Source organism: Emys orbicularis, chromosome 8 (genome assembly GCF_028017835.1).
Source record: "Emys orbicularis isolate rEmyOrb1 chromosome 8, rEmyOrb1.hap1, whole genome shotgun sequence".
Classification (NCBI taxonomy): Eukaryota; Metazoa; Chordata; order Testudines; family Emydidae; genus Emys; species Emys orbicularis.
In genome coordinates, this window is record NC_088690.1 from 64,816,046 (window position 1) to 64,832,436 (window position 16,391).

At 42.3% G+C, this 16,391-nt stretch overlaps 1 protein-coding gene across 3 annotated transcripts in view; it reads right to left on the minus strand.

The window, feature by feature from the left end:
• The window catches only part of KIFAP3 (kinesin associated protein 3), a 146,419-nt gene that overhangs the window by 50,077 nt on the left and 79,951 nt on the right, over positions 1–16,391 (minus strand). For all 3 annotated transcript variants that reach the window (XM_065409644.1, XM_065409645.1, XM_065409647.1), the window contains 2 exons: positions 12,185–12,374; positions 2,014–2,113 (listed from right to left, as the gene is read on the minus strand). In XM_065409644.1, the coding sequence (XP_065265716.1) occupies positions 2,014–2,113; positions 12,185–12,374 (290 nt within the window). The remainder of the gene's footprint in view (positions 1–2,013; positions 2,114–12,184; positions 12,375–16,391) is intronic.

Genomic DNA, 16,391 nt, shown 5'->3' on the forward strand with positions numbered 1-16,391 from the left:
AAACAAAGCAGACCGCAGACATCTTCATCTTTAATAGGAACATGCAGCCATTGGGAATTGTCTCCCTCTGACATTCCATCTAGATCCCAGATGTTCAAGATGGATAATTGCACCCTGTCATCTCCAAGGGCCATACCTCCATATTAAAGTTGAGAATGGCTGTGAACCACACTCCATGAGTGCGTCTACCCTCCAATCAGAGATGTGATTTCAACTCGTGTAGCACATCCAAGCTAGCTTTAATCTAGCTAGCTTGGGTGTCACAGCAGTGAAGCAGCAGCAGCACGTGCTTCTGTGCAGGCTAGCTGCCCAATTACCCAGGATTCCCGGTGGGCTTGTCCATGGTACTACAGCTTCACTGCAACAGGTACCCGAGCTAGCCATATTAAAGCAAGTCAGGTATGCCTACATGTGCTGCATGCAATCATGCCCCCTGATAGTGGTATAGACATACCCTAAGACTCCAGGGGTTGCACCTGGCTTCCTTTTTCTTCAGTTTCTCCATCACACATGGGCTTTAATAGACAAATACATTTTAAAATAAATAAATAAATCACAACAGTCTATCACAAGTGCTTTCACTTTTAAAAAATATATAGTAAAGAAGTCATCACTACGTAAGAAAGATTTTGCAAAACAGTCTTAGCAAAGCCAAGCTTGGGAAGTCATTTAATTGTCAACCCTTGTGTGTGCTGGGCTTGCTGACATTTCTGTGGTGAGAATCCCTCCCCCAGTCAAGCTGCAAGGAAGCAGAAGAGGCTAGCCCTGAACTGGAGTGCTCCTTAAAGAGCAATGTCAAAAAGCCATGCAGGTTAGGTTTCAGATAGGAAGGTGTATAAAGGGGAAAAAACCCACATGCTTTCTAAGAGGTTCTCCTTGGGAAAGGAGAGCAATTACGTAGTCCAACTCAACTGTTTCTCAACAGATGATTTTAGGTAGTAATCACAGAATTACCCAAAACAGATTACACCACTGCCCTACATGTTGGGATTTGTTCAGACTTTACATAAAGCTACTAAAGTTATTAGTTATTATTGGGGGGGGGGGGGAAATAAAAGTCACAAAAGGGTGGAAGCATGTCTCAATAACTTCTTGTAGAAGGGAATTCCACAGGATTACCATACATTGTATGAAGTATATCCTTCTATTGGAGCGCACTGTCACACATGCCTATCTGTCATAATTTGGCATACATGTCACATAAAATAAAGCCTTTCCTAAACCCTACAGATGCCTTGAAGGACAAGGAAGGATCATCTTCTCTGAAATGAGAGTTTTCCTATTTAACCTTGTGAGCAAAGTCAGTCCAGAGATCCAAATTGGAACAGCTTGCTAAGATGACATAGGAGAAAAGGTCAGAATAGAAGGGCAATTTAAACAAATGTCTCCAATAGCTCCAGGAATCTACTAGTCAAGCCAAAAGGCAGACGTCTTTCACCCATCCACAAGATTTTCAAAGCATATGACATCATCAATCAAGCTGAGTGTTAGCTGGGAAGATTGAGTAAAATCAGGAAACAATCCTGACAGCTGAGAAACTTATTTTTAACAGCTTAAGAATACTGGAAACAATTCTGCTAGTTAATCAAATCCCCTAGCGTCTCCTTAGACATTTCCAAACAATGATGCCTGAATAGTGTTTGAATAATTGTCATAACATGTAATGAGTTGTGTGCTCTAGTTTTCTATTCCATTTTTATTGCCTTTGGAAAGCTATCAGGAAATACTATGCGTACATTAATGTGTTAAAATAAATGTATAATTCAAAAGGCAAACTGGATCCTCCAGTGTGACAAAACACCATGAAGTTTTGATCTATGATTTCCATAAACCTGCTTTCTTGATGTAAATCATTCCCCTAAGTATGCTTTTAAAATGTAACCCTATTAAAGCTTGTGTTTTGGAACGGAAAAAAAGTTACTCAAGTTGAAAAAATGTAAATCAAGCATTAAAAAGAAACCGGAATGAGTAATTTTCTGATTACATAAATTCTTTCCAAAAAGAGAGCTTTACCTGCTGGAGAAGGGATGTTGCCCGACTAAGTCTCCATTTTGGAGATGATAATCACTGAAGAAATCTGGACTCACTGCTCCATCGGGGGCTATCATGCCATCTATGAAGAGACGAGAAATGTAGAGGTTGAGAGACAGTGGCATGTTGGGGGTGCCAGAAAAGCAGGCCACACAGCGAGTGCTGCTTTATCCCAGGCACACTCCAGTCAGCAATCTGTGTCATTTTAGGAATCAATGACAAGCAGCAACAAACAAGGCCAGCTCCTGGCTCAATAAGACAAGAAACTCGCCAGGGCCTGAAGTAGACTTCACCATTCACAGCCCAATTCACAGCTCCTGTGATGGGCCACAGCTCAGAGCTGTATCCCTCACATCTTTGCCAGCAGGACTGGAAGAGATGTAGAAGGTCCAATCCTGCCCATTCCATCACAGCAGTGGGACCAGAGGAGAAGTAAATAAAGAGCCAAACACCAACTTCCAGGTCAGTGGAATAAAAATGGCGAGGCAACCTATGGCTTGATTCCTCACCCTCTCATTACCCTTCCCCACCCTCTTGTTGAGGCTGTTCATGGAGGCAAGTTCATGACATGATTTTCCCCATCTTCCCAGTAGTTTAATGCTTCATAAGACTAGCCTAAATACAAAATAATTTTCATATGACAGGCTCCTGGGGAACTCTAGGAAATGGACAGTTCCTTAGCTAACAATAATTTCTCTTTGTTCCTTTTACATTCACCATTGGCAAAAGTAGTTGCATGTGTTTATAAAGTCACTAGGACTCCTTAAAGGAATCACAGCCTTACCTGGTTTATAGAAGAGAGCAGGATATTATGGGCTAAGCTTTACTCTCAGTTACACCATCAATGTGTCAAAATCCCCAAATGAGAAACATGTCAGACAAGTCTATGACGAATGGTGACAGTTCCATCACAGAAATGCCACTTGGCAATACAGCCATTCACAGGCACCAAGTTAGACAAAATTCTGAGTGATATTAAGAGCAGCACTGCTCTGACTATGACAACATATCACCAGAGTTCTTGAAGCACTTCAAGGCTTGTGCTCACCAGTGGCTGGCACAGTTCTTCACCTGTGTGATCAACGAAAAGCAACTTCTGAAGACATGGTGAATATTAAAAATCATTGCTCTCCTGAAACCAGGGGAAAAGCCTACATAATGTTGCAAATTATCGACCCATATCTCCATTGTCTGTGCCATTCAAAGTTCTGAAGCATCTCATCCTTCCCCAGAAACAGACTCAATACTCAGCGTGGATCAAGCAGGCTTTTGGAAAGGTTGGAGCACCTGCGATCAAGTGCTGTTTTGACAACATTGATCAGAAATTGTCTTCGGAAAAACCTCAAGACAGGAGCCATATTTCTGGATCTGACAGCAGCATATGACATGATGTGGAACACATGGCTCTTAGTCAAATTGTCAAGAGCATTCCCAGCATGGGTAATCAACATTGTTGATCTTTTCTGCAACAGAGGTTTCCATATGGGAGGCAGAGTTCGCGTGTGGAAAAGAAACCAACAATTTACCACAAGGCTCTGTACTGGCACCGATGCTTTTCAATCTGTTCACAAAATAACCTTCCGCTCACCCTGTCCTGCATGTTCACATATGCAAATGACATTTGCTTAGGCGTCCAAGCAAGGTCATTCCTAGAACTTGATGTCCTAAACTCTGACTTGGGCCAAATACTGTAGTCAGTGGTGTTTACAGCCAAGTATGATCAAGACATTTTCGAGTGTGTTCCATCTTCACAATGCCAGAGCAGACCAAGAACTGAATATCTTTCTCGATGGACATCGCCTGAAACATGAATTCCACTCAATCTACCTCAAAGCACCCTAGATAGATCTCTCACATATCTCAACCATCTGAGGAAAACTGCAGCTAAGGTGAGGACACTTAACATTCTAAAAAACCCTGGCTGCCACTTCATGGGGAACAAACTTTCAAACTCTCCAATCATCCAGTTTAGCCCTATGTTACTCTGCAGCAGAATACTTTGTTCTGGTCTGACCCCATTCATCCCATGTCAAGTTGGCTGACACACATCTACACTCAACCCGTGCATTGCAACTGGGATGATTCAACCCACACCAGTACCATGGTTCCCTATGTTAAGTAACATCACTCCTCCATACATCTGCCATGAGGATGCTACAGCCTGAAGATTAGGGCAAACCCGAGCCTACTGCTATACACAGACCTCTTTGACGAATCCAAGAACGTGCTTGTTGTCAAAGCATCCGCTGTGGGCCCACCTACGCTGCCCAGATTTCTCTGCAATGTCAATGTGGTGTGAAGAGTGGTTTCTGATGTCAACTGCAGACCAATCTCTTATAACTGAACCGACCATGTGTGTACCTGGCTTTGATTTACCACACCATTCATGGGTCCTTCTGAATCAATTTTGAGTAGGCCAGGCCCAATGTGCAGCCAGCCTTCACACCTGAGGCCAACAAGAGGATCCCACATGTGGCTATGGCCAAAGACAGTGTCACACATCACTGACGACTGCCCTCTGACCAGATTGGATGGTGGTCTGAGGTCTCTAAATCTGGCTGATGAGGCTGCTGCAAATTGGTTTGGCAAGCTCCGCACCTGATAAGAAAAAGCTGCACAGTGTAAATCCAGAGTCACTTCACTGCTCCAGATTTATTTTAGTTAAAATGAAAGCACTGTTTATCATTATCGCTATTCTTACACTCTTGGTACATTAGTTGTTAATAAAAAGGGCACAGTTCATTACCTGGTAAGAAGTGCCAGGCTTTATTAGAGAAAACAAGGCTATCTCCATTAAAATATATAGTAACAATGAGAGTCTGAGGCAGCGTTTAAAAGTGAGTCCCCAGCCTTACAGATCAGAAAGCATTCCAATAAAAAAAAAAAACCCAAGGAAGAAACAGATGCATTCTGGCTGATACTTTAATAGTTTAACAGACGACAGAGAGATTCCTAATGACTAGGAAGTAACAAATGCCATTCCACTTTAAAGTAAAAGAGATAAGATCCAGGGAATCACAGGCCACTTAGCTTAACCTCTGTGGTTTCAAAGCTACTAAAGTTGCCTAAGCAGGAAGCAGTGGAAAGTTACTTACAGACACAGGGGCTTAAAGAGGACGACTCAGGCATTCAAACAAATCTCTCTTTGCATTACAAATTTACCTGATTTTTTTTTTTGAAGATAATGTAGCGACAAATGATAAAAGGAATAGAGCTGACACATCTAGATTTCCATGAGACATTTGATGAGGTGCTACAGAGATTCATTTAGAAGATAATAGCGTATGGGAAAGTGATTGAAGACAACATAACAGATTGTAAATGAAAAATGCTAGCCATGATCAGACAGCATTTTTAGAAGTGTAAAATGCGGTGGAAGAGTGTACTAATTGCATACATGTGTGTACAGCATGAAATAAAATAGAACCTGACAAGAAAATATTCTGACAAATAAATAATCCTGTCTTTTCACATTGTTCAGATGGAGGCAAAAGGCAAATGTACTATATAGAGCAGGGATCAGCAACGTTTGGCACGCGGCTCGCCAGAGTAAGCACCCTGGCGGGCCCGGCCAGTTTATTTACCTGCTGACGCGGCAGGTTCGGCCGATCGCGGCCCCCACTGGCCGCGGTTCGCCGTCCCGGACCAATGGGGGCGGCGAGAAGCCGCGGCCAGCACATTGCTCGCCCGCGCCACTTCCCGCAGCCCCCATTGGCCCGGGACGGCGAACTGCAGCCAGTGGGGGCCGCGATCGGCCGAACCTGCCACGTCAGCAGGTAAATAAACTGGCCCGGCCCGCTAGGGTGCTTACCCTGGCGAGCCGCGTGCCAAACGTTGCCGACCTCTGATATAGAGTAAAATATTTCAAAGGAAAACAGATTTAATTGTATTAATACTTATATTAAGTCTCTTTCTCTCTATTTGAATTGTTAAACAAAAAAATAAGATGGAACATAAGCATCTTTGCACTAAAGGTATTTTCAAATTTTAAATATGCAAATTAAGTAATTTCATATTGTAAATATTAAGTTTTATGTTAGATTTTTATCTCAGAACCAGGATTGTTAAATATCTAAATACTTTTTTCATCCTTATCAATGGAAAAAGCATTACATTTTAACTTTGATACTGAAGTAACCACGCACTGCTTAAGGTTTCTTCAGTCAACCGCACTAGCATTCAAACCATAAAGCTCAGAGTTATGGACAACAAATGCATGAATTTGTAGGAAAATAAAAGTACAGTGTCAGTTGAATAGAATGCTATTACAGGTTAATCAATATCGGTTATTACATATATTCAACATAAGTTTAGAATGTGTACATTCAAAGCTGAGGGAACATTGAACTCATGGAAAGTTTCTTTAGAGTCTTCTTTAGATTCTGATGTAGGCGTAGTCATTTTATGTGGTGGTGTTGATGCAGCACCACAATAATAACTCATGTTATTTGTGATTTGAAGAATTCTTACTGGTTGAGAGAGGAGATGAGTATTTTGCTTCGGCCAATCAGAGAGCAGGTCATCCATAGAAGTATCATACTTAACTTTCATAAATAAGCTGGTTCTGACCGAATGAAGTTTTGATTTTTGAACTTATGAACAAATAGTCCTTCAGAAATCTATATAACTGCAAAAAAAGATTCCAGTTGGTATAATAATCCATAGTCTTTTCAAAGTTATACTGTGTGTACGTTGACCACATTTCAAAAATATAAATTTAACAGAGTTCAAGAACACACCCTTAGTGGCCCTTGCCAGAAGGAAACTGAAAAGTGAATATGTATTTTGAATATAATCACTTACTCTTCTATCTTAAAAAAAACAACCAAGACTTCTCAAACATCTGCAGAACATATAATTGGAAATCTGCCCTTCCTCCCCTGGTCAAACATCAATTCCAACACAAAAATCTTTGTTCAAATAATGTTACGTCTGTAACACGAATGATTGAAAGCCAGGAAATTGTTCTCACCCACAACTATTTCAGATTTGGGGACAATTTATACCTTCAAGTCAGCGGGACAGCTATGGGTACCCGCATGGCCCCTCAGTATGCCAACATTTTTATGGCTGACTTAGAACAACGCTTCCTCAGCTCTCGTCCCCTTACACCACCCCATACCAGAAACCTACTGACCACTATACTTACCTACACGCCTCCAGCTTTCATCCAGACCACATCACATGATCCATTGTCTACAGCCAAGCTCTAAGATACAACCGCATTTGCTCCGATCCCTCAGACAGAGACAAACACCTACAGAATCTCTATCAAGCGTTCTTAAAACTGCAATACCCATCTGGTGAAGTGAAGAAACAGATTGACAGAGCCAGAAGGGTACCAAGAAGTCACCTACTACAAGACAGGCCCAACAAAGAAAGTAACAGAACGTCACTAGCCGTCACCTACAGCCCCTAACTAAAACCTCTCCAGCGCATCATCAAGGATCTACAACCTATCTTGCAGGACGATCCCTCACTTTCACAGACCTTGGGAGACAGGCCAGTCCTCACCTACAGACAGCCCCCCAACCTGAAGCAAATACTCACCAGCAACTACACACCACACAACAAAAACGCCAACCCAGAAACCAAACCCTGCTACAAACTACGGTGCCAACTCTGTCCACGTATCTATTCAAGGGACACCATCATAGGACCTAACCACATCAGCCACACTATCTGGGGCTCGTTCACCTGCACATCTACCAATGTGATATGTGCCAGCAATGCCCCTCTGCCATGTACATTGGCCAAACCGAACAGTCTCTACGCAAAAGAATAAATGGACACAAATCTGACATCAGGAATCATAACGTTCAAAAACCAGTAGGAGAACACTTCAATCTCTCTGGTCACTCAATAACCGACCTAAAAGTGGCAATTCTTCAACAAAAAAACTTCAAAAACAGACTTCAACGTGAAGCTGCAGAACTGGAATTAATTTGAAAACTGGATACCATCAGATTAGGCCTGAATAAAAACTGGGAGCGGTTGGGTCATTACAAAACCTAAACTTAATTTCCCCAATACTAATTTCTCCCTACTGTTACTCACACCTTCTTGTCAACTGTCTGTAATGGGTCACTCTCTTACAACTTCAAAAGTTATTTTTCCTCCCTTGGTATCCTGCTGTTAATTGATTTATCTTGTTAGACTGACCTCACACTCGGTAAAGCAACCCCCATCCTTTCATGTATTTATACCTGCTCCTGTATTTTTCACTTCATGCATCCGATGAAGTGGGTTCTAGCCCACGAAAGCTTATGCCCAAATAAATTTGTTAGTCTCTAAGGTGCTAAGGTGTGTGGTTTTTTGTTTTGTTTTTAAGGAAATTCAAAGTTACTGGTCACACACTGTCCTTAAGTCATGTTACCGGGAAAAGAAATGATCCACTGAGACAAGCAAAGGTCTATTATAAAACTCTGGAAAGGGGAGATTACAACGGGCATGCAAAGTACAAAAAGCTTTGCTATAATAAGAGATCCTTGTAACATCCTATCAGGGATCGGCAACCTTTGGCGTGCGGCCTGCCAGGGTAAGCACCCTGGCGGGCCAGGCCGGTTTGTTTACCTGCTGCGTCCGCAGGTTCGGCCGATCGTGGTTCCCACTCGCCGCTCCAGGCCAATGGGGGCGACGGGAAGCGGTGGCCAGCACATCCCTCGGCTCAGGCTGCTTCCCGCAGCCCCCTTTGGCCTGGAGCGGCGAGCCGTGGCCAATGGGAGGGTGCTTACCCTGGCGGGCTGCGTGCCAAAGGTTGCCGAGCCCTGTCCTATGAATTGCTCAAAGAGTTTGTCATATAGGTTCAGTGCAATTAGATAAAGTGTTCAAAAAGGAAAAAAAAAAATCTATAAAGCATGAATATTGCTATGGCTAACATATATCATCAACTCTGTACATCAGCACAATATAGTGCTGACATACTTTGAAAGTTACCATAAAACTGGCATTGGGGGCTTCGATATTTATTTTCTCAATAACTTCAGATAAAATGTATCCAGTTTACAACAGAAAGGTTTTTGGGTTGTCTTTTAAATTGTTACCCTTCTTGCAAATTCTTCTTGTGATCTGAAACCCAAACTGAGCTCATGCATCATCAGCAAAGGACTGCATATTTATATAGAAGGTAAGATAACCAGGCTTCCCCTCCCTGCAAGAGCTTTTTCAGGGATATAAATCTTCAGGCTCCAGGGTGTTAGCCAGCCTCTAACTAAACAGGGTTAGGAAGAAACTTCTCCTGTGGGAAAGTTACTCTAAAACTGCCTCCTGCAGGGTGTCTTGCACCTTCTTCTGAACCAGCTGGCAATAGCCATCACTGGAGACAGCACACTGGACTGGATGGACTGGTCAGATCCAGTCCAGCAATTCCTGTGTTTCTAACTAAACTGCAACTGCAAAATCTTTAGTGATGCACGAGACAGAAGAGAGTCCGTTTAATCTCCCAGAACTTTTGGCTGGGCATTACTGATATGAGTAAAAATTAGAAAGCACTTATTTTTTCTTTAAAACCTCTGACTGCATACACATAGGGACCAGGTCTATTGAGTAAGAAGGTGCCACTTTTACATCATTTTTTGTGACCACAGCCACTCTAATTTTCAAGTGACAAAATACTTTTTCTTAAGGAAAAAATTATAAAAAATGGAAACCAGAAAGTGTAAAAAGATAGCTTTTAAGCAAGGTTTTACTCAGAAGGAAACCACAGGAATCCCTAGGATATATTCTCTGTGTAGGACATTTATATCAAATCAGTTATTTGCAGTGTTGTAGCTGTGTTGGTCACAGGATATTAGACAAATGAGAGGGGGTGAGGTAATATCTTTTATTGGATCAACTTCTGTTGGAAACAAGCTTTAGAGTTTACACAAAGCTCTTCTTCAGATCCTGAAGTCAAAATATGATTTTTCTGGCTGCCAGCAAAGCAGGGATCTGCACATCCAGATGGGTTCTTTTTAAGTCTTACATCACCCTCAGAAACAAATACGTCATAGTTGGATCTTAACTGACACACAAGGCAAAACAGAATCCAGCTTCAACTCCCATAGCTGCATTGCTCCAGGAGGTTAACAGGGATAAAAACTTATTTGGTTTCATTTGCAAAGCAAACCAGCTATAGGCACAAGAAGAGGGTGTGAGGCATAACAGAAAATGTGGAAATGGCAGAGGTGCTTAATGACTTTGTTTTGGTTTTCAACAAGAAGATTGATGGTGATTGGACATCCAACATAGTGAATGCCAGTGAAAATGAGATAGGATCAGAGTCTAAAATAGGGAAAGAACAAGTAAAAAATTACGTTAGATGTCTTCAAATCACCAGGGCCAGATGAAATGCATCCTAGAATACTCAAGGAGTTGACTGAGGAGATATCAGAGCCATTAGTGATTATCTTTGAAAAGTCATGGAAGACGGGAGAGATTCCAGAAGACTGGAAAAGGGCAAATATAGTGCCCATATATAAAAAGGGAAATAAGGACAACCCGGGAAATTACAGACCAGTCAGCTTAACTTCTGTACCCCTAAAGATAATGGAGCAAATAAAGCAATCAATTTGCAAACACCTAGAAGATAATAAGGTGATAACAGTCAGCATGGATTTGTCAAGAACAAATCGTGTCAAACCAACCTGATAGCTTTCTTTGACAGGGTAACAAGCCTTGTGGATGGGGGGGAAGCAGTAGATGTAGTATATCTTGACTTTAGTAAGGCTTTTGATACTGTCTTGCATGATCTTCTCATAAATAAACTAGGGAAATGCAACCTAGATGGAGCTACTATAAGGTGGGTGCATAACTGGTTTGAAAATTGTTCCCAGAGAGTAATCATCAGTGGTTCACAGTCATGCTGGAAGGGCATAACGAGTGGGGTCCTGCAGGGATTAGTTCTGGGTCCGGTTCTGTTCAATATCTTCAGCAATGATTTAGATAATGGCATAGAGAATACACTTATAAAGTTTGTGGATGATACCAAGCTGGGAGGGGTTGCAAGTGCTTTGGAGGATAGGATTAAAATTCAAAATGATCTGGACAAACTGGAGAAATGGTCTGAAGTAAATAGGATGAAATTCAAAAAGGACAAATGCAAAGTACTCCACTTAGGAAGGAACAATCAGTTGCACACATACAAAATGGGAAATGACTGCCTAGGAAGGAGTACTGCGGAAAGGGATCTGGGAGTCACAGTGGATCACAAGCTAAATATGAGTCAACAGTGTAATGCTATTGCAAAAAAAGTAAACATTCTGGGATGTATTAGCAGGAGTATATTGTAAGCAAGACATGAGAAGTAATTCTTCTGCTCTACTCTGCGCTGATTAGGCCTCAACTGGAGTGTTGTGTCCAGTTCTGGGCGTCACATTTCAGGAAAGATGTGGACAAATTGGAGAAAGTCCAGAGAAGAGCAATAAAAATGATTAAAGGTCTAGAAAACATGACCTATGAGGGAAGATTGAAAAAATTGGGTTTGTTTAGTCTGGAGAAGAGAAGACTGAGAGGGGACATGATAACAGTTTTCAAGTGCGTAAAAGGTTGTTACAAGGAGGGGGGAGAAAAATTGTTTTTCTTAACCTCTGAGGATAGGACAAGAAGCAATGGGCTTAAATTGCAACAAGGGCGGTTTAGGTTGGACATTAAGAAAAAACTTCCTGTCAGGGTGGTTAAGCACTGGAATAAATTGCCAAGGGAGGTTGTGGAATCTCCATCATTGGGGATTTTTAAGAGCAGGTTGGACAAACACCTGTCAGGGATGGTCTAGATAATACTTAGGCCTGCCTTGAGTGCAGGGGACTAGACTAGATGACTCATCGAGGTCCCTTCCAGTTCTAGGTTTCTATAATTCTATAAGATCGGGGCAGTTTTACGCACATATGTATGAGCCTGCTGAATAAGCTAGTGTGAAGTAGATAGCCTATTTCTCCTACTCTCCACTACATTTTCAAGAGCTCCTGTAAAGATCTGCCAGATCATGAATGTGCTGTTCAGAGTTCCGCAATAATGCAACACACACTACAACATAACATGAGGTAACATAACCATACCCAGCTAGTGTAAGTCACCACAGCTACACTGCAATCAATCAGCTGAGAATCTGGTCCTATGTACGGATATGTTAAAACAGGAGGTGTGGACACATGCTGAATATATTCTATCATCTTACCTGAATTATAATAAAGGTCAGGTCTTTCTAGAATATCCCCTTCATGGATGTAGGGCTCAATGCAGTCATCCCCATACAGGTACTGCTCACTCTCGTCCATCTGTCGAGACTCTACCATCTCCAGCCACTGAGAGTTGTGCCATCGGAATTTCTCACTCTGGATCTTCTTAGCCCACTCCTCATCATATTCCTGTAAAAAATGCCAAGCAGGTTTTTGTAGGTAAATGCGAGTGAACTTTATGTTAGTGAAAGACACAAGCTTGACAGTCTTGGAGACTGAAGTCCTTTGTTTAACTTGACGGTGCATTGACTGTATAAAGCAACATGTTGCAAGTATCATGTGACACATTAGCAAACCAGGTGCCAGCTCTTGCCAAGTCTGTAGGCATCAGCTGAGCACTGACAAATTCATAGCTGGAAACCAGACCAGCTCACCTATATATTATTGTTCAAGATAAGTGTTAGACTTGTAAGAATGTGTTTAGTCTCTATAAAATGCTTGTATGTTGCTGCATGCATTAATCTTACTTTTATGTCTGAATCCCATGCTATAAGATAGCTTTACAACTGTAAAAATGCCTACTCTGAACTTGTGAACCTAGGCATGAAGAGGGGCTCCCCATCCACCAAAAAGGACTATCAAGACTAAATGGGCCACTGTAGAAAAACTTCGTTGATTGCACCATCTACCCATGGAGAAGTTGCATGCAGGAGCCCTTGTCCCATAGTGTCAAGGCTGATTCCCCACTCTGGCACTTCAAGTGCAGAAGGTGGGGGCTCCGCAAGGATTTAAAAAATTAATACTGGCGACTCCAGGCTTGTATTAAACTCCCAAGGTTACAGCTTCTCTCTGGCCTTGGATGGGTAGATGCTGCCACCACCCAAGTGCAAAAAACCCCTTTGGACCCAGGAAGGAGCACTTGGGAATTCCTCCCTGTGGTGTACCCTCAAGTCCTTTCACCCTCTCCCCTCCGCTCCCCCCCCCCCGCCCCCCAGGAAGAGCGGAGAAAGAAAACAAAGGAAATCAGCTGTTAGAATCACAGAATATTAGGGTTGGAAGAGACCTCACAAGGTCATCTAGTCCAATCCCCTGCTCAAAGCAGGACCAACACCAACTAAATCATCCCAGCCAAGGCTTTGTCAATCCGGGCCTTAACCTCTAAGGAAGGAGATTCCACCACCTCCCTAGGTAACCCATTCCAGTGCTTCACCACCCTCCTAGTGAAATAGTGTTTCCTGATATCCAACCTAGACCACCCCCACTGCAACTTGATACCATTGCTCCTTGTTCTGTCATCTGCCACCATTGAGAACAGCCTAGCTCCATCTTCTTTGGAACCCCCCTTCAGGTAGTTGAAGGCTGCTATCAAATCCCCCCTCACTCTTCTCTTCTGTAGACTAAATAACCCCAGTTCCCTAAGCCTCTCCTCATAAGTCATGTGCCCCAGTCCCCTAATCATTTTCGTTGCCCTCCACTGGACTCTCTCCAATTTGTCCACATCCCTTCTGTAGTGGGGGGGGACCAAAACTGGACCCAGTACTCCAGGTGTGGCCTCACCAGTGTCGAATAGAGGGGAATAATCACTTCCCTCAATCTGCTGGCAATGCTCCTACTAATATAGCCCAATATGCCGTTCGCCTTCTTGACAATGAGGGCACACTGCTGACTCATATCCAGCTTCTCGTCCACTGTAATCCCCAGGTCCTTTTCTGCAGAACTGCTGCTTAGCCAGTCAGTCCCCAGCCTATAGCGGTGCATAGGATTCTTTCTTCCTAAATGCAGGACTCTGCACTTGTCCTTGTTGAACCTCATCAGATTTCTTTTGGCCCAATCCTCCAATTTGTCTAGGTCACTCTGGACCCTATCCCTACCGTCCAGCGTATCTACCTCTCCCCCCAGATAATTAAACAACATACGCACAAACCTCTTAGGACACCAAAAATCCAATCCTGTCCTTAAAAAGGGTAAAAACAAAAAGGAAAAATACATCTGGAACTTAGACTTTTTGCTAGACAAAAAAAAATTATTACAAAAATTAAGCATCAAGATAGTTCTCTTGAGGTTCAGCTTAAAAGTTACAAGCAAAACAAAAGCACCTGGGGTTAGCACAGAGGAGTCCACAAGCCAATAAGAAATAAATAGAAATAAACCTAATCTCATCTTCCTAGACATTCCCTAATTTACTTACATATTTGGCTGGCTCATTACAGAAGCAGCTTTTCCTCTGCTGGAATTGACACCTCCTCATCTATTATTGGGAGTGGACTACATCCACCCTGATTGAATTGGCCCTGTCAACACTGGTTCTCTACTTGCGAAGTAACTCCCTCCTCTCCATGTGTCAGTATATAATGCCTGCATCTGTAACTTTCACTCTATGCATCCGAAGAAGTGAGGTTTTTACCCACGAAAGCTTATGCCCAAATAAATCTGTTAGTCTTTAAGGTGCCACCAGACTCCTTGTTGTTTTTGTAGATACAGACTAACACGGCTACCCCCTGATACTTTACATATCTGGGGTTTCAGATAAGCAATGACCGTTTTTCATACCTGGCTTAAAGCTTCTCACAGCCTAATTGCCGCCCTGTTCCCTTCTTCCCCGGAGAACCACAACATACAGACAAAGGGAAGTTTTTTCCCATTTTTAAAAAGTTCTAGCCCTCCCATTGGCTCTTTTGGTCAGGTACCCGCTCCTTTCCTTTTACCTGTGGGCTTGTTAAATCCTTTACAGGTAAAGCAAGTAGAGAACAGCTACTAAGAGGAATATTATACTAACTGGCTGGGTGTCCATAAAAGGAAGCTGCCCCCGGCCTTCATTTATCACTCATAGGTTTGAACTTTGGAGGAAGGACATATAAAGATGCTCACAAGAAGAAATGGTTCTCTTTGCTATTTGGATTCTTATAAAGGCTGGAGCTAAGAAACAAAAGCAGAGATCCCCAGGCTCAACGTGGGTTAACACTAAAATGGACAGATTACAACATCTCTGTCAACTTTTGGAACGAGACTCATTTGTGCTTATAGGTTGCCTGCTTTAACCTGAAAACAACACATTTCTTTTTCCTAGTTAATAAATCCTTAGTTTACCAGAGGATTGGCTCCCGGTGTTGTCTTTGGTGTGAAATCTAAGGTACAAATTGAAATGGGGTAAGTGACTGGTCTCCTGGGACTGGAAGCAACCTGAATATTTTGTGGTATAAATGACCATTTATCACTAAGTCCAGATTGACTGGGTGGCAAGATGGACTGGAGTGCCCAAGGGGACTGTGTGTGACTCCATGGTAAGACTGTTACAGTGATCCAGGAGGGTCACATTTGTTACTGGGTTGGTGAAATCTAATTATAAAACATACCACCAGTTTTGGGGGGGTCTGCCCTGCTTTTTGACAGTTTGCTCTGAGGTTGGCGCACACGGTCATAAATCATTCCAGGCAGCGTGACATCATATATTATTATTCTCTTTCTCCACAGCAGGTACAGCACAGGTGGCAGCAGTACAAGTTTCCCTTAACCCTCATTGCACCATGTGAAAGAACCTTGTTTAGGAGCAAGACAGTTCAGTCTTCACAGTTTTTGATTAACCTGCTGACAAGGAGCCAGTCATGCCAATTGCAATGGAGATTTTTGTGATTATTATAATAAAAATGTATAGGGCATATTTGCTCAGTGTTCCTGTTTAAAATTGACTAGAAGGGAGTTAATTACTGGAAAACAAATAGAGGTTCAAAAGATTTTGATAAAAATTACCAATACATATTTTGCTGCACCCTAATTTGTAAGCAATTTTCTGTTTAGCATCCCTGGAGTCTATTCCAATAATTTAAGACTCATTTGCAATCTGTGGCCTCACTGTACAACTGCTTTCTATGTTTAATACTGGGTGTCCAACAAAAACAAACAGCAATACTGATTCTAGAAGATGAGTCCAAGATACAAAGTTCAAGCCTGAACTGAACTTCAAGTTTGGAAGTTTAAGAGCAGCCCTTTATGGAACTGAAGGTCAGTTATTAAATTTGGATCTGGTTCAAAATTTTTTTGAAGTTTGGTGTGTTCAGATTCTGAGCTAAGATTCACGATCATCTCTAGATTATTTAATGAAAAGCCTAGTAAAACTTGATTTCCTCACAATAGTAATATGATTCCCAAAGCTGGCTACACAGGAGGATTACAAAAAAGTGACAGTCTACCGATGCTGAAGTTAGCTGC